Source organism: Salmo trutta, chromosome 1, assembly GCF_901001165.1.
Source record: "Salmo trutta chromosome 1, fSalTru1.1, whole genome shotgun sequence".
In the NCBI taxonomy this organism is placed as follows: Eukaryota; Metazoa; Chordata; class Actinopteri; order Salmoniformes; family Salmonidae; genus Salmo; species Salmo trutta.
In genome coordinates, this window is record NC_042957.1 from 13,898,271 (window position 1) to 13,916,977 (window position 18,707).

Sequence of the window (18,707 nt, forward strand, 5' to 3'; positions counted from 1 at the left end):
GTGACCATTTAGGTATGGCTTGCAAAGCTGCCTTTTCAGATTCTGTGGCAGCAAACTTCCAAATGCACCGCACCAAGTGCACAGAAATGATTAGGGGAGTACTGGCTCCTTATTTTCTCAAAAGGGTAACATCAGATGTGGGGGGTGAGAAGTTCAGTCTCCTTTTTGATGAGACCACTAATGTCAGTGTCTCGAAATACCTGGGTGTGGTGATTCGGTATTTCAGTGCTAAAAAAAGAACCGTTGTGTCCACATTTCTTGGGCTGGTTGAATTGGAGGAGGGCGATGCCAGATCAATAGCAAAGGCGGTAGTTGAGTTTCTTGAGAAGTGTAACCTTAAAAAAGAGAATCTTCAGGGTATTGGCACTGATAATGCGTCTGTGATGACTGGGTTGCACAACGGGATGCACAAGATTTTAAAGGAAGAATGTGCATTTCCCAATTTGGTACTCATCCGCTGTGTGTGCCAGTCTTTACAATTGGCTCTCTGTGCAGTATTCAAAGAAACCATCCCTAGGAGTGTTGAGTACTTAATCAGGGAAACCTACAACTGGTTTTTGATTTCTCCAAAACGGCACGAGGCATACAAAGCAGTGTATGCCACCATGAATTGTGCCAGAAACCCCTGCAGATCACCAATGTGTGTGCCACACGTTGGCTATCAATTGAGCCTGCGGTAACTCGTATATTGAGCCAGTGGGAAGAACTGAAACTCCACTTTGAGTTGACCAAGGCCAGTGAGCGTTGCTACATGACGGATGTGCTCCACGCCATGTACATGGACAAGACCAACTGTGTCTACCTAACATTCTTGAAATCAATCCTGTCCGACATACAAGTTGCACTGAAATCATTTGAGGGAGAGCAAACAGATCCTGTCAAGCTTTTGGACAATCTGGTACACCTCTTAACATCAATTTGCAGCAGAGTAGTCAACCCTATGGCAAAAATTGATGTCCTGAAGGATGCCATTGATGGACATCTCAGTCCGTCACCATACCTTCGGTACCTTTTCGAGAGCACGGTGTACCAACTCAGTCATGCGCCAGAGGACAAAAAGGTCATTCGGAGACGGTGCATCAACTACATTGTTGCTTTAAGCAAGGAGCTGCAAGCAAGCTCCCAGACAACCTTGAAGCCTTGCGGAACATGGCCTTGTTCAGTGTTAAGGAAACGCTAAAGCACAATAAAGGCACCACTGAAATGATTAAAGTAGCTGAGCTACTGGGATACCAGCCCCAAACAATTGATACAATTGTTTCCAAATGGAGAAACATACATCTGTTTAGGTGGGACTCAACTGAAAATACAGTCGCGTTTTGGAGTGAAGTCAATAACTACACGGACTCTTCCGGGTCAAATCCATTTGAAGAACTGTGCAAAGCTGCACTCTCCTTGCCACACTCAAATGCAGAGGTTGAACGGCTGTTCAGCCAAATGAGTGTGGTCAAGTCAAGGTTAAGAAATAGAATGTCACTGCACACTCTCAACTCCATACTCCTGGTGCGGTATGGACTGAAGCTGGCTGGTGATACCTGTAACCAGCATAAACTACAAAGTGAAGTTCTGCAGCAGTTTGGCACCACAGCAGCATACAGCTTTAAGGCCACTCCATCCTCTTCTGCTGGTTCCAGCTCCGTGATAATGCAGTTGGACAGTGAAGATGAAGAGGATTTCCTTGCCAATCTATGGTTCATCATATTTACAGTACGTATGCAAGGAGCGGACATTCTGGAACTGGTGGAAACACACAGCTGATGGTGGCAGTGTGTACGGCAGTGTGTGCGAGAACAGTGGCAATATCTGGAGGAAACCATTGAGCAGCTAGCCAGCCAGGCAGCACAACAACCTGGAGAGAGCTGGAGAGAGATGCCTAGCTCATACATCATTATTTGAGTTAATTTGCTTGTTCAATAAGATAGCATATATATCTTGTTATTAGCCTGAACCTATAATTGTTGATCAGTTAGGTAGCATGTTAACTACCAATACACTGCTTAAAACTATAATTGTTCAGAATGTGTAGGCTTACTAGTTAAAATGAAAATAAATAAAATGTAATTGTTCAATAATGTGTAATTGTTCAATAATTCAATGTGTTGTGTTTAAAAATAAAAATGTGATCATATAAAATGTGTTGTGTTTATATTACTTTTAAATAAACATATATGATAATAAACAAACAAATCTAAACTAACAAATGTCAAATCATATTTTTCGCCGAGATGGCCAGTCAATTTGAGTGACGTTATTCTGTATTCTACGCAATGACGCAGATTTACATTATTACGTAATGACGTCATCACGTCATTTAGCAACTTTTAGCAACAAATCGACCTGCCTCTAGCAACTTCCCCTGAAATTGAGTTGGTAACACTGCTCTCAAGTGTGTGAAAGTGTCTCTGTCTGTTTATACCTTCCTTCAAACGAAGACAATGAACAACCTAATTCGGTCTACAGTTCGCTGTCTTCGGTTGAGTTGGTCGGTCTATCCACCGAAGCAAGTTGATGGACAACATGTATCGTTAGTGTCCTCGGCCCGGCTCATGTGTTCTGCGGCCTTACAGAAAGACCTTGGTGATATGGTGAAGAAGGACAAGGTGGTGGTGTTTATAAAGGGGACGCCTGCCCAGCCAATGTGTGGTTTCAGTAATGCCGTGGTTCAGATACTGAGGATGCATGGTGTGAATGAATATGCTGCATATAACGTGTTGGATGACCAGGATCTCAGACAAGGTCAGTACAGCTCGCTACTTTTTACTTCAAAATACGAGCCTAGATTTTATCCCGATCGTTTTTAACCTTGTAGTTAGTAACAATAGTTTAATTAAGATGACAGAAATTAACTATATGTGGCTGGCTGTATGTATGTATGGTACATCAACCTGTCCAAAAGTAGTTGTGCTCCTTTTCAAATCTAGCTAACTAGGTTCACAGTATTATTTTTTTATCAGTGTTTTGCAGCAAGGACAAAGAGGGTGTGGTTAATGTCAAACATTATACTACTTATTTACTGACATTTATTAGGCTTGTTATAGCAATATGTTACTAGGTGTCCCGTTTATTTTTACTGTGGCTGTTGCTATACAGTGGGACTAGTAGAGACGACATTGTGTAACAGTCTATGAACATAAGGAAATGCTAACTTGCAACACAACAAGTGCGTCAAAGGAAAGTCAGTTGGGGAATTGTTATCTGACAACACCAGCATACTGCTGAAATTGGGCCATAATGGAAATGTTGTATGGATATTGTTAATATTTACACATGTTAACTCTTTCTGTCTCTCTCACAGGAGTGAAGGACTTCTCCAACTGGCCCACGATCCCACAGATATTCTTAAATGGAGAGTTTGTGGGCGGCTGTGACATCTTCCTACAGATGCACCAGAATGGAGACTTGGTAGAGGAGCTCCAGAAGGTTGGGATCCGCTCTGCGCTGCTGGACGCTGAGAAAGAATCCAAGTAGACAAACCAGTCGGTCGGTTTCCAGTTTAGAGAAAGCTGGTGGTTGACTTAGCCCCATAACCCCCTAGGCACTTGTGTAGATCTTAGAAGATTTGTTATATGTACGTGAAAGCGCACCTTTTTAAGCCACATAGTGAATGTTTTCAGAAGACACTGGCAAGGTGGAGCTACAAGCATGGTGTGCAGGCAGCTTAGTGGTTAAGAGTGTTGTAACCCAAAAGGCTGCTTGTTTAAATTCCTGAGCCAAAAATCTGTCGATGTGCCCTTGAGCAAGGCACTTACACCTAATTGCTCCTGAAAGTCACTCTCTGGATAAGAGCGTCTGCTAAATGACTAAACTGTTCTGTACATAACCATTTATTTCAGATCTACAAAAGAGCCTGGGGGCTAAGGGTTGATTTGGGATTGCGTGTCTGAAATGTCCCTTCCACAAGTCCTATAAGAAGGTGTGTAGTACAATAGAACCTGCAGAAGATCAAACTGCCCTCAGGTGACTAGGATATGAGATATCAAACCAGCCAGGGGATCCCTTCAAAACGTACTGCCTGTATACGTTTACTGTTTGACTGCATTATTCCACTAACATGTTCTTGCTAAAGCATTTAGAGACGCTCAAATGCAACAATCCACATCTTTCCTTTCTTCCTCAATATGATCACTGATCCAGTTTAATTATATAGCGAGAAGTAATGTGATGAATGAAGCTTGCTTTTGTCAAGTCAATAGTCTCATGTGGAGAAAGGGAGAGTACACATTAAAACAATATTCAAACAGGACTTCCTGACAATCAGTACATCAACATTTCCATCTGCTGCATACATTTGTGTTATCAAATGCTCATGTAGTACACTGTATATTTAAGATATTGTACATTGAAATATTATTACATGTATTTTAGGTGCACGTAAACTCTCAATTAAATATTTTCCCACACAAATGGTCAGTGTTTGGAAATTCTAGATTGTGAGTATGTTGCACTCTGGAATGCCTTTCAGTGTGAGGAAAGTATTTTGTAGTTGACTTGTGTGCATGTGCAGCAGTCTAGTGCCCTTGTAACTATTGATGCAAATTTTGTTGGAGCTGGTTGTTGCTTTAGTGGTCACTGTGCCCTGCCTGGAAAATGATCTAGCCTTACTTGGCCTATTTTCACCACCTGCTCTCTCAGGAGGGTTTTCTCATTTGTGCAAAAGTCCATATTTTCGCTGTGAACTGAAAACAGATAAGTGGTTGAGGAGTGTGTCAATTCGTTGGTAGGAAAACAGTGTCTTCCTCGATAGCCACCTTTCATTGAGAATACTTGTATCCTACCATGGAAGAGTTTTGAAACCTGACACTTCCTCTTTGAATCAGCTTTTGTTTTGTCAGAGGAGTCCTTTTTATTTCACCTTTACTTAACCAGATAAGCTAGTTGAGAAGTTCTCGTTTACAACTGCGACCGTCCAAGATAAAGCAAAGCAGTGCGACACAAACACAGTTACACATGGAATAAACAAAACATACAGTCAATAACACAATAGGGGGGAAAAGTCTATATACAGTGTGTGCAAATGAGGTAAGATAAGGGAGGTAAGGCAATAAATAGGCAATTTAGCAATTAAACACTGGAGTGATAATGTGCAGAAGCTGAATGTGCAAGTAGAGATACTGGGGTGCAAAGGAGAAAAAATAAATAATAACAGTATGGGGATGAGGTAGTTGGATGGGCTATTTAAAGATGGGCTATGTACAGGTGCTGTGAGCTGCTCTGACAGCTCGTGCTTAAAGTTAGTGAGGGAGATATGAGTCTCCAGCTTCAGTGATTTTTACAATTTGTTCTGGAAGGAAAGGCAGCCAAAAGAAGTGTTGGCTTTGGGGGTGACCAGTGAAATATACCTGCTAGAGCGCGTGCTATGGGTGGGTGTTATGGTGACCGGTGAGCTGAGATAAGGCGGGGCTTTTGGTTGAAGAGCATGCATTTAAGAGCAGTTAGAGGCCACGGAAGGAGAGTTGTATGGCATTGAAGCTCGTCTGGAGGTTAGTTAACACTGTGTCCAATGAAGGGCCAGAAGTATACAGAATGGTATCGTCTGCGTAGAGGTGGATCAGAGAATCACCAGCAGCAAGAGCGACATCATTGATGTATACAGAGAAAAGAGTCAGCCCGAGAATTTAACCCTGTGGCCTCCCCATAGAGACTGCCAGAGGTCCGGACAACAGGCCCTCCGATTTGACACACTGATCTCTGTCTGAGAAGTAGTTGGTGAACCAGGCGAGGCAGTCATTTAAGAAACCAAGGCTGTTGAGTCTGCCAATAAGAATGTGGTGATTGACAGAGTCGAAAGCCTTGGCCAGGTCTATGAATACAGCTGCACAGTATTGTCTCTTATCGATGGAGGTTATGATATCGTTTAGGACCTTGAGCGTGGCTGAGGTGCACCCATGACCTGCTCGAAAACCAGATTGCATAGCGGAGAAGGTACGGTGGGATTAGAAATGGTTGGTGATCTGTTTGTTAACTTGGCTTTCGAAGACCTTAGAAAGGCAGGGTAGGATTGATATAGGTCTGTAGCAGTTTGGGTCTAGAGTGTCTCCCCCTTTGAAGAGGGGGATGAACGTGGCAGCTTTCCAATCTTTGGGGATCTCAGATGATACGAAAGAGAGGTTGAACAGGCTAGTAATAGGGGTTGCAACAATTTCGGCTGATCATTTTAGAAAGAGAGGGTCCAGATTGTCTAGTCCTGCTGATTTGTAGGGATCCAGATTTTGCAGCTCTTTCAGAACATCAGCTATCTGGATTTGGGTGAAGTTGAAATGGGGAGGCTTGAGCAAGTTGCTGTGGGGGGGTGCAGGGTTGTTGACCAGGGTAGGGGTGGCCAGGTGGAAAGCATGGCCATCCGTAGAAAAATGCTTAAATTCTCAATTATCGTGGATTTATCGGTGGTGACAGTGTGTCCTAGCCTCAGTGCAGTGGGCAGCTGGGAGGAGGTGCTCTTATTCTCCATGGACTTTAGTGTCCCAGAACTTTTTGGAGTTTGTGCTGCAGGATGCAAATTTCTGTTTGAAAAAGCTAGCCTTTGCTTTCCTAACTGCCTGTGTATATTGGTTCCTAACTTTCCTGAAAAGTTGCATATCGCGGGGGCTATTCGATTCTAATGCAGTATGCCATAGGATGTTTTTGTGCTGGTCAAGGGCAGTCAAGTCTGGCATGAACCACGGGCTATATCTGTTCCTGGTTCTAAATTTTACTGAAGGAATGTGGCATTGGTCAGCTTCAAGTTCCTTGGCTTGCACATCACTGACAATCTGAAATGGTCCATTCACACAGACAGTGGTGAAGCAACAACTCCCCTTCAACCTCAGGATGAAGAAATTAAAATTGGTCCTTAAGACCCTCACAGATTACAGATGCACCATAGAGAGCTTCCTGTCAGGCTGTATCACCGCTTGGTACAGCAATTGCACCGTCTGCAACCGCAGGGCACTCCAGAGGGTGGTACGGTCAGCTCAACGCATCATCGGGGGCACACTGCCTGCCCTTCAGGACCCGGGGTCACAGGAAGGCCAAGAAGATCAAGGATTTGTCACCCAAGCCACAGCCTGTTCACCCTACTACCATCTAGAACATGGAGACGGTGCAGGTGCATCCAAGCTGGTGTGCATGACCAATAAAATGTGATTATAGAGCGTTTAAGCTATAACAATTGTTGTGAAATGAAGATTGAATTGTTCCTGTAAATTGTGGAAGTAATGCATAATGTAGAAGATTAGGCTGAAGTATTTGTAACACCTTGGCATTGAAGTGATGTATTTTGACTAAATGGAGCCTAGTCTCTAGCAGTGCACTATGGGAGCATGACCAAGCTGGTTTTCATGGCCTCCAAGTGGCAGTATTCAGGAACTGCAATGATCAATTATAATGGAATCTCCCCAAATGACTTCTGTTAAGCATCTTCACTTACTCCTTGGTGGAATAAACAATCGCCTTCTCACCTTTTGTTGCTTTTCCCCGAGAGGCTAGAACAGGCTGGTGGGAGGAGCTATAGGACAGGGTCATTATAATGGCTGGAATGTAATCATTGGACTTGTACCAAATGCATGGAAACATTTGACTCTGTTGCATTAGATTCCAGTCAAGACAATGAGCCTGTCCTACAATTCCTCCCACCAGCATTCTCTGGACTAGAATGAACAGTGTACATTTTCTACTGAATACAGGACTTTTCAGAAAGGATTTGAATATTGGGAATGGACATTTTCTTCTCTCAAATTGATAAGTGACTCACTTTTTTCCTAAATGTAGTTTATTACAAAATACTATTTTACACATTGATATTACAAAAAGCACTATCTACATAAAAGACAAAACAAAAATGACATCACTCGCTGTACAAATGAGAGGAGACAAGTAGAGAAAGCCACTTCCAATGATTGGGAAAGTGCGTGTTTGAGATTGGTAAATCAGCTAACTGAACTGTGGTCAATCATAATAAGAAGTCATTCAGGATGCGAGCCAGATTTGTAGAACAGTCATTCTGTAGTCGCTGACTAATGTAGTCAATCTCAAACACGCACATGGAAGAATGGAAGCGGTGGCGTTGAGGTCAGAGTTAGGGGGTTAAGGTTCAGAGTTTCATGAGGAAGCGCAGCACCAGATCCCTGAGAGCGATGCGGAGCAGCTCGTTGTTGTCACACACCATGTGAGTCCCGTCCTCCTCCAACTGGATCAGAGTGTCTTCAGCCTGCAGGTGCAGAATGTGGCCCTCTGCAGTCTCCTCCACCTTCACTTCTGTGATGCCGTGCTGGCAGGGAACAGGACACCAAATAATTAACCGTAAGCCTAACTACATGTTTGCATATATGAAGAGACTGAATTGTAAGGCCGAATCTCTCCTAAGCCAATTGGAAGCTTGAAAGGAGAGCTATCGCCATATTGTTGAAATCAACCCCATCTCTTCAGAAATGCTGACGCCAATCAGTGTCCAGTGCTTTGAAGGTGTCACTCTCCCCTTATGTAACATGGCTAGGAAAGTTTCCAGGGGTACAGCTCCACTGAGCAGGGGTTTGGGTGCCAGCACCTCTGGGGGCTCCTCCACTACACGCTTCCTCTTTTTACTGGGGGGCAGCGGAGGGGGCTTCAGAACCAACTGGTATCACACAGACAAGATAGTTAGTGGTGTGTGTGTCTGACATTTCCTTATTCAACAATACATACTCTCACACACTAACCTGTAGCGTATGCTTGTTATCCTTGGACTGCAGAACTGCAGACACGGTTGCCATGGAGATGCCAGGTTTGATCTCAGAGGGCACTAGGGATTTGGCCAGCTGCAGAGGGACGACAGGTAGGAGTTTAGAGACTGTTTGGACAAATCCTAAACGACAACCCAATTCCCCATATAGTCCACACTACGTTTGGCCATAAGGGGTTAATGCATTGCTAGCCTCGATTTCCAGCCTTCCTCAAAACAGGAGAGTGATGAACAAAACTTGGGAGAATGGTAATGCCAGTCTAGTGTGTTGCAACAGGCCCTACCTCTGGCAGTAGCTGGATGCGTTCCCAGCGGCGTCTGAAGGGCAGGCCCAGCACAGAGCAGCGGCGATAGGGCATGGGAGGGGGCTGCAGCATCAGGTCAGAGCGGTGGGACTGGCCTGGGGGGGGGGCTGGGTGTACTGCTCTGGACACACCACATGGAGAGGCTGTGAGGGGAGGTTATGGGCAAAAAAGTCCAATAAAAAAAGAGTCCAAGATGAAAAAAGGAAGAACGAGGGGAGAAGTGCCTTCAGAAAGTATTCACACCTATTGACTTTATCCACATTGTGTTGTGTTACAAAGTGAGATTAAAATGGATAATGTCATTCTTTTGTCAATGATCTACACAAAATACTCTGTCAAAGTGAAATAAAAATTCTAACCTTTTTCTATTAATGGAAAACAAAACACCAATATATCTTGATTAGATAAGTATTCAAACCCCTGAGTCAATACATGTTAGAATCACCTTTGGTAGCGTCTTTCTGGGTAAGTTTTAGAGCTTTGCCCATTATTCTTTTGAAAATTCTGTCAAGTTGGTTGTTGATGTACTTTTTTCCCCTATTTCTAAACAGCCATTTCCAAGTCTTGCCATAGATTTTCAAGCCGATTTATGTCAAAACTGTAACTAGGCAACTCAGGAACATTCAATCTCATCTTGGTAAGCAACTCCAGTTTATATTTGGCCCTGCTTTTTATGTTATTTCTTTATGTAGTGTTGCGGTGTCTCGCTTGTCGGGATGTGTGTTTTGTCCTATATTTTTAATCCCAGCCCCTGTCCTCGCAGGAGGCCTTTTGGTAGGCTGTCATTGTAAATAAGAATTTGTTCTTAACTGACTTGCCTAATTAAATAATGGTTAAATACAATTTAATAAAATATTGTCCTGCTGAATGGTGGATTTATCTCCCAGTGTCTGTTGGAAAGCAAACTGAACCATGTTTTCCTCTATTCCTTTTTTTACTCCCTAGTTCTTGCAGACAACAAGCATACCCATAACATGATGCAGCCACCACCCTGTTTGAAAATATGGAGAGTGGTACTCAGTGATGAGTTTTATTTGCGCCAAACATAATGCTTTGTATTCAGGCCAAAAAGTTAATTTCTTTACCACATTTTTTGCAGTATTACTTTAGTGCCTTATTGCAAAAAGGATGCATGTTTTGGAATATTTTTTATTCTGTACAGGTTTCCTCCTTTTCACTCCGTTTAGGTTAGTTTTGTGGAGTAACTACAAGGTTGTTGATCCATCCTCAGTTCTCCTATCAAAGCCATTAACCTGTTTTAAATCACCATTAGTCTCATGGTGAAATTCCTGAGCGTTTCGCTTCCTCTCTGTCAACTGAGTTAGGAAGGACGCCTGTATCTTTGAAGTGACCAAAGTGTATGTGATAACTTCACCATGCTCAAAGGGATATTCAATGTCTGCTTTTTTTTATTTTTACCCATTTACTAAAAGGTGCCCTTCTTTACGAGGCATTGGAAAACCTCCCTGGTCTTTGTTGTTGAATATATGCTTGAAATTCACTGCTGGACTGAGGGACCTTACAGATAATTGTATGTGTGGGGTACAGAGATGGGTTAGTCATTTTAAACACCATTATTGCACACAGAGTTAGTCCATGCAACTTATTATCTGACTTGTTCAGCAAATGTTTACTCCTGAAGTTATTTATGCTTGCCAAAACAAATGGGTTGAATACTTATTAGCTGAAGACATTTCAGCTTTTCAATTTTTATAAATTTGTTATGGCGAGCCTAAAACATAATTCTACTTTGACATTATGGGGTATTATGTGTAGATCAGTGACACAATCTAAATGTAATCTATTTTAAATTCAGGCTGTAACACAACAAAATGTGGGGAAAAAGTCAGGGGGTGTGAACTTTCTGAAGGAACTAAACATGTATAATCGCAGTGCCTTCCTTATACAAGTTCCAGATGTGTATTGAGTACCTGGACCTCCTTGAGCAGCTTGGAGACCTGGTGGAAGTTGAGGCGAGTATCGATGGGACAGTACACACACTTCATGGCTAGTGGCTGGTACGGGGCTAACGCATCCAGGTAGAAGTCTGGTTCTGTGGGAGTAAGATAGAACCATTTAAAAAAAACATTCATAGTTCAGTAGTTCATTCAGTAGACCACATATTTGGAACCTTGGGATCTAACCTGTTTTATATAGTCTAATGGTATTCGAACAATGGAACAAAGTTTTAATGACAGGTCAAGTCTCTTGTGACAGACTAGCTAGCGCAGGATTTGGTTTTGGGTTCTGAGATTAGGGACAGACTACCATGGTTGGTAAACTTGCCATGTTCTGGTACAGTTGTGCTCACCAGTGAAGATAATAGTGTTGAGGCTGGATTTGCCCCACAGTTCCATAAAGTGCACCACGTCGCCGAAGAGACGGGGGCCCGGTGAACACCACACACGGCTGCCGGAACTCATTACTGAAGTCGCCATGGATACTAGGGTAGTGCTTCAACTTGTTGGTCTGGATCAACTGAGAGATACATAGACAGAAAGACAGACAAGTGTCTGAGGTGGCCAACATACAACTATAGCTAAATTATCAAAAGAACAGTGTTCAAAATTCTGATAGATTGAGTAAATTAAAGATCAAACTGTAAAATATGGTGCAATGTAATTTCAATTGGCAGAAACTCTCTTTAAAACGAATCAATTTAAAGACCAGCAGCCTTACCTCAGTGTGAGGGAAAGGAGGTTCTGGAAGGTAGACCTTAGACTGCTTATTGTGACAAAGCCTTCCGGAAGATAAGGAAAAGGGGAAAAGACTGGGTGTCACATCTCCACAGGCCAGCGGCAGGTCTGCTACCAACAGTAAGTTTTAATTTAACCCATTTATGCACAGAGCCCACTGTAATTATTGGGACAGCGAAGTGTTCTTTTGGCTCTATACTCCAAAAGTTTGAATTTGAAACGATGACTATGAGGTTAAAATGCAGCCTGTGAGCTTTCATTTGAGGCTATGTTTATACATATCAAGTGAACCATATAGACATTACAGCACTTTCTCTACATAGTCCACCCATTTCAGGGGACCAAAAGTTTTGGGACAAATTAACATGTCTATTGAAGTAGTAAAACGTATTTGTTCCCTGTTTCTAATGGTAAATAAATGTTGTGTCATTTTGGAGTCTCTTATTGTAAATAACAATAGAATATGGAGCATATGCTGCAGATGTGCGTATAGGTTGTGTGTGTGAGAGTATGCAGTGATAAATAAGTCAATTGTCCATAAAGGAAACGTCAGACACACAACTATCAAATCAAATTTTATTTGTCACATACACATGGTTAGCAGATGTTAATGCGAGTGTAGCGAAATGCTTGCGCTTCTAGTTCCGGCCATGCAGTAATATCTAACAAATAATCTAACAATTTCACAACAACTACCTTATACACACAAGTGTAAAGGAATGAATAAGAATATGTACATAAAAATATATGGATGAGCGATGGCCGAACGGCATAGGCAAGATGCAGTAGATGGTATAGAGTACACTATATACATATGAGATGAGTAATGTAGGGTATGTATACATTATATAAAGAGGCATTGTTTGAAGTGGCTAGTGATACATTTATTACATCCAATTTTTAATTATTAAAGTGGCTAGAGATTTGAGTCAGTATGTTGGCAGCAGCCACTCAATGTTAGTGATGGCTGTTTAACAGTCTGATGGCCTTAAGATAGAAGCTGTTTTCAGTCTCTCGGTCCCAGCTTTGATGCACCTGTACTGACCTCACCATCTGGATGATAGCAGGGTGAACAGGCAGTGGCTCGGGTGGTTGTTGTCCTTGATGATCTTTTTGGCCTTCCTGTGACATTGGATGGTGTAGGTGTCCTGGAGGGCAGGTAGTTTGCCCCTGGTGATGCGTTGTGCAGACCTCACTACCCTCTGGAGAGCCTTACGGTTGTGGGCGGAGCAGTTGCCGTACCAGGCGGTGATACAGCCTGACAGGAGGCTCTCGATTGTGCATCTGTAAAAGTTTGTGAGTGTTTTTGGTGACAAGCCAAATTTCTTCAGCCTCCTGAGGTTGAAGAGGCGCTGCTGCACCTTCTTCACCACGCTGTCTGTGTGGGTGGACCATTTCAGTTTGTCCGGGATGTGTACGCTGAGGAACTTAAAACTTTCCACCTTCACTACTGTCCCGTCAATGTGGATAGAGAGCTGCTCCCTGAAGTCCACGATCATCTCCTTTGTTTTGTTGACATTGAGTGTGAGGTTATTTTCCTGACACCACACTCCGAGGGCCCTCACCTCCTCCCTGTAGGCCGTCTCGTCATTGTTGGTAATCAAGCCTACCACTGTAGTGTCGTCTGCAAACTTGATGATTGATTTGGAGGCGTGCATGGCCATATAGTCATGGGTGAACAGGGAGTACAGGAAAGGGCTGAGAACGCACCCTTGTGGGACCCCGGGGTGGAGATGTTGTTTCCTACCCTCACCACCTGGGGGCGGCCCATCAGGAAGTCCAGGACCCAGTTGCACAGGGCAGGGTCGAGACCCAGGGTCTCGAGCTTAATGACGAGTTTGGAGGGTACTATGGTGTTAAATGCTGTGCTGTAGTCGATGAACAACATTCTTACATAGATATTCCTCTTGTCCAGATGGGTTAGGGCAGTGTGCAGTGTGATTGCGTTGTCTGTGGACCTATTGGGGCAGTAAACAAATTGGAGTGGGTCTAGTGTGTTAGGTAGGGTGGAGGTGATATGGTCCTTGACTAGTCTCTCAAAGCACTTCATGATGACGGAAGTGAGTGCTACGGGGCGATAGTCATTTAGCTCAGTTACCTTAGCTTTCTTGGGAACAGGAACAATGGTGGCCCTCTTGAAGCATGTGGGAACAGCAGACTGGGATAAGGATTGATTGAATATGTCCGTAAACACACCAGCCAGCTGGTCTGCGCAGGCTCTGAGGATGCGGCTAGAGATGCCGTCTGGGCCGGCAGCCTTGCGATGGTTAACATGTTTAAATGTTTTACTCACGTTGGCTGCAGTGAAGGAGAGCCCGCAGGTTTTGGTAGCGGGCCGTGTCGGTGGCACTGTATTGTCCTCAAAGTGAGCAAAGAAGTTTCGTTTGTCTGGGAGCAAGACATCGTCGTCCACATCGTGGTTATATCCCCTTCAAAAATGCTAACCTTCCCAGTTATTGTAAGGGTGAGTGGTTAGCATATCTAGGGGTATGATATTTATGCATCTAACTTTCTCACTCATAATTATCCACGATTCATTCAGAATTATCAGTAGTCATGGTAGCATCAACATTAATGTTGAAGAGTTTATAAACATTCTATTTACAATAAAAGTTACTCCAAAATGACACAATACATTATTTACCATTAATTTCGTTACAAGCTTGATGTAGTCATTAAATGACATGAATATGGGACCAAATACTAAACTTTTTACTACTTTAAAACACAAATTAATTTGTCCCAATCATTTTGACCCCATAAATTGGGGGGGGGGGGGGGGGGGGGGGCGGCTATGTACAAAAACTGCTGGTATTTCTAAACGGTTCAAATTAAAGTAGACAGTCTGCACTTTAACTTCATAGTCATTATTTGATTTTAAATTTTGGAGTACAAAAGAAAAAAATACTGTCTCAATAATTATGGAGGGCACTGTAGGTTAGTCACCCTGTTTTCACCCAGTTTTAATGAGTAAAGTCATTCCATATAAAAAATTTAAAAATCACGACACAGCTGTGATGGAAACAGGAAGTTTCGGTACAATTTTTTAAATGCCGACAGATAATTTGTTCATTTGAAATGGTGGGATCTTTTTGTGTCAGTATAATGTATACGAGAAATGGCGGTGGAAATTATTATATCATATATTGATTTATTGAACTATCATATCGACGTAAACTTGGAGTCAGGCGATGATGTGGTGTGTGGTCCTCCCACTAGGACTCGGGAAACCATGCAGTTTATTAAGCTTCAGATGAAATAAGTTATGATGAACTTCACAGGGTGGTGAAGTGTACGGTGATCTTGATGCTCCTTTCCAATAAATATTGAGAGTCTGATTCTTGTGACATGATGATCGATGCTTGACTGCTGTTTCACAAATAAAAATATTCTGTCTCTTATCCATAATAATGTCATCATGTAGACTAGCCTACCTGCACTGTATCTGCCAGCTGTTGGCTACAGTGCACATACAAGACCAGAGTAAGGCACATTTGCTATTTAATTTAACAGTTTGTGACAAAAACTATTGGTAGAGTTTACTTTTATTCAGTACACGAAAACTTCAGCTAAAAAGTACATTGTTTGTGCACTATGTCATCGCGCACTGATTTTTATCCGGCAACAAGTCTGTTTGGTGGAAACGCCACTGGTGGGGAAATTAGCATTTTTTCTTTATGTGGATTTCACCAATTGGATCGAAACCAAGCTAGTGAGATTAAAAAATCTATTTTACAAGAGACCTGTTTGAGATAGCAGTAGTCAAATCCACAGATGACTCAAAAATCACAGGTCATAGAAATAGAATCGTAGAATCATTTTAATTCTGTGGCTCTGGAACTCACCACTCTGCGAAAATCTGTGAGAACTCAAGAGTGCTGTTGGCCATAGGCGAGATAAAGTAGAAGGGGGTGGAGCCCAGGTTGGCGTTCTCTATGAACTGGTAAAGACACTCCAAGAGATCATAGATCACCCCTGAGGAATAGCATGGCACCAGCACGTTGCCCCCTGCACGAATCGTCATGGCTACAAGCACAATAGACTGTTTGGTCAGACACAACGCCATATGTCAACCTGTAATTAGTTTCATGTGTACCTGTTTAAAGACATTCAATTTCAAACCTGTTTCTATACGTTTTTAGTCTCCACTTCTATCTTACATTAGAATTCAAATTTGAATGCACTGTGTTTTTATGGGTACTATGCAAGATTCCAAAGATTAGGTAATTGTACTGTTGATGGAGCTATGAACATATAGCCAATGACTATAGATGTTGGCAAGACAGCACAAACAGACTTGGGACCAGGACACCACATACCTAGGTTACTGCAGAAGTCCCCTAGCATGCCATCTGGGTTGGCATCTGTATGAGGCCAGTCAGAATAAGAACATCACTGTTCTTCAGGGCGCTCTGATCCATGGGCTGTGGACGTGTTGTGAGGAGGGAAGAGCCAGAGACATAGGAAACCTTCTCATAATGTGATTGGATGATCCAGTTAGAGCTACCCAATGAGTAGCCAGAGCTCAGTGGTGTGACCTGCACGGCACCAAACAGCTCCTGGAGAGAGAAATGATAGAAGACACACGTTAGCTTCAGTTATTAGGTGAATTAATGCGTATGTGTGTTTGAATTATAGTGCACAAGACAGACTTCTTCCCACTTTCTGCGAGTAGCCCACGAGTTGCACCTTGCTTGCTGAGAGCAGAGTTGACATCCTGAATACTGTAGCATCTCTTCCAAGTCCACACTTCTACAGCATCTTTCAGCGGGCTGGGAAGCAGCCTAAAAATAAATTAATGTCTCTGTATGTCTTTTTCTCATGAAAATAGTGTGCTCTCAGTTTGTGAATTACAAGTATAACATAAGCTGACAAATCCTAAACTAATACATATCCTAAACTAATTTGTGCAGGGCATTGGTCTGGCAGGTCACCTTTGGATTTCCTTATTCTTCCAGCAGGTGGCAGACTGGGCCTTGGGAACTCTCTCCATGAAGTTCAACAGCTCCTCCATCAGAAGTCTAAGGGCAGATAGGTAGAATCAGCCAGATGCTATCCAGAACAGTTTTTAGGCTTATTCAATCCCTTCTAAGATCCCCTTGTCATTTTTTCTGGAATGTTGACATTCTAATAGTTTTAGAATGTGAATTGCTAGAATCCCATTCTTGAATCATTACATTTTCCTGCAATGATGCTAATCGAAGTGATTCTAGAATGTGTTTTTAAAATGTCAATTGCATTTTTCTGGAATGTTGCCAATTCTGGTGATTCTAGAATGTCGCAGATGATTCTAGTCACATCAAGTCACCCTCTCTACCTGCCGATCAACAGCATTGGCTCTGTGGCATACACAGTCCCAGTGAAGCCTGTGTGCTCCGTGATGTAAGGCATGGCCATCATACAGTGGTAGTTGGAGATCAGGATGATGTCTATGGTGGACAAGTCCAGCAGCTCTTTCTGAGTGAGGAGGATGGAGGAGGATGGACAAGGATGCGAAAAGCATGACTAATATATCACCACATTATCAGGCGATGTTACCCACAGTGGCTTCTAGTGCCCAGGTTAATTTAATGTACAGGTTGATGGTTGGAATTATATCCAGGTATACATTACCTCAGGGAGACAGAACTCTGGCTGTGAGTCCACAAAAACGCACCCTGCACACTCCTTCAGCTTCTGAAGGTAGACGTGTGCAGGAATGTTGGTAAACTCAATTCATGAATAAATTCAAACTAGACAAAAAAAAAAGTGACCTCATACTTTCTCAAGGTTAATCGTGCTGTCTTTAAACACCCATCCTGGGAGCTTGGAAAGCCTTGGGTTGGAAAATATACAGGGTACTCTCATCATCATGGCATGGCACTTGTTGGGGCAAATATGTCTATTCACAGTAAATGTCTTTGCAACGTCAACCTAAGGAAGAAATACAGTATAAAAGAGGATGCATACTGCTGTGTGGCGGATGTACAGCTGCCTTCTTGATAACATCACTTCCGTCTCGCCTGTGTACCAGAGGCAGAAACTGTAGCACAGATGTGGTATACAGTCCAAGATGATTGTGGTGGATTTGAATTTTAGGACATTGCAAGGCAGTGTGGGGTGACCTGACAGACAGTGCTGAAAGGAAGAGATGCTACACATGTCATCTCTCAACAGGCATGATAACAAGTTAGCTAAAACAACAATAGCAACTTGCATAGCAAATGCAACAGAATAAAACGCTGCGATACTGTCTTGTCAATTATTGGTTGCTGGCTTGTCGGTGTTCAAAAACTTGCAAATGTATGATAGGTAGCTAGCGTGGCAGCCATGACTAACAACAAACAATTTTTAAAAAACTACTGTAACGTTAGTTAGCTAGCCTAGCCAAGTAACGTTTGCCATATGAACTACATTACTTAGCATACCAAAAAATAGTGTATCAGTTATGGGGTAAATTCTCCCCTCCCCGTGTTAAATCAACCCACCAATTTCATATTTATCGAGTATAATGACAAATCAAGTTAATCTTCAGCATGTCAGTATTGTGGACACAAACGTCGAGTTTACCATTGGAGTTTCTAAACTCAGAGGCACAACATCGCGAGACTTCTGGGACAACTTGCAAAACATGCCAAGCAGACCAGACCGGGGTTTGGGGTTTTAGAAGTCAACGAGAGAAGTGAATAATTCTTACTTGGTTGTTAATTTTCTCGAAATCTATAGGCACAACCTAGATTCTAACCAAGGTATTAAGTAGATCAACATGTTATTACTCCAATCTCGTGAAAAAGACAAACTGACATGTTTTGATTTGAGTAAAAAACAACTTTATATCGAAGGAGTGCCTTTGATTTGAAGGTCAGTACATGCGCAGTTTGGCTCGAGACGACTGTTAGACTCGAATGTTTCTGCATATCTTCTTACTGTACTGTCTTTGGTCTTACTTCTGGACTACCCACATATAGTGATAGAGGCCTCTAGTGGCAAAAAGCTGTTATAAACTGGGTGGTTCGAGCCCTGAATGCTGAT

The 18,707-nt window shown here is 42.6% G+C and overlaps 1 protein-coding gene and 1 pseudogene across 1 annotated transcript; one reads left to right on the forward strand and one right to left on the reverse strand.

Annotated features, from left to right (window-relative positions):
* The first annotated feature begins 2,306 nt into the window (after positions 1 to 2,306).
* LOC115165716 (glutaredoxin-related protein 5, mitochondrial) lies at positions 2,307 to 4,404 on the forward strand. The gene is made up of 2 exons (XM_029719060.1): positions 2,307 to 2,736; positions 3,296 to 4,404. The coding sequence occupies exons 1-2, from the start codon at positions 2,436 to 2,438 to the stop codon at positions 3,466 to 3,468; spliced, it is 474 nt and encodes a 157-aa protein (XP_029574920.1). The 5' UTR covers positions 2,307 to 2,435; the 3' UTR covers positions 3,469 to 4,404.
* A 3,325-nt stretch (positions 4,405 to 7,729) lies between these two features.
* LOC115165782 (integrator complex subunit 9-like) lies at positions 7,730 to 18,413 on the reverse strand (annotated as a pseudogene).
* Between the last annotated feature and the right edge of the window lie 294 nt (positions 18,414 to 18,707).

Excerpts from the sequence above, each read along its gene's own strand:
- LOC115165716 (XM_029719060.1), top strand. The coding sequence starts at position 2,436 with ATGAACAACCTAATTCGGTCTACAGTTCGCTGTCTTCGGTTGAGTTGG. Across the intron at positions 2,737-3,295 it reads TGACCAGGATCTCAGACAAG|GAGTGAAGGACTTCTCCAAC; the intron begins GTCAGTACAGCT and ends TCTCTCTCACAG.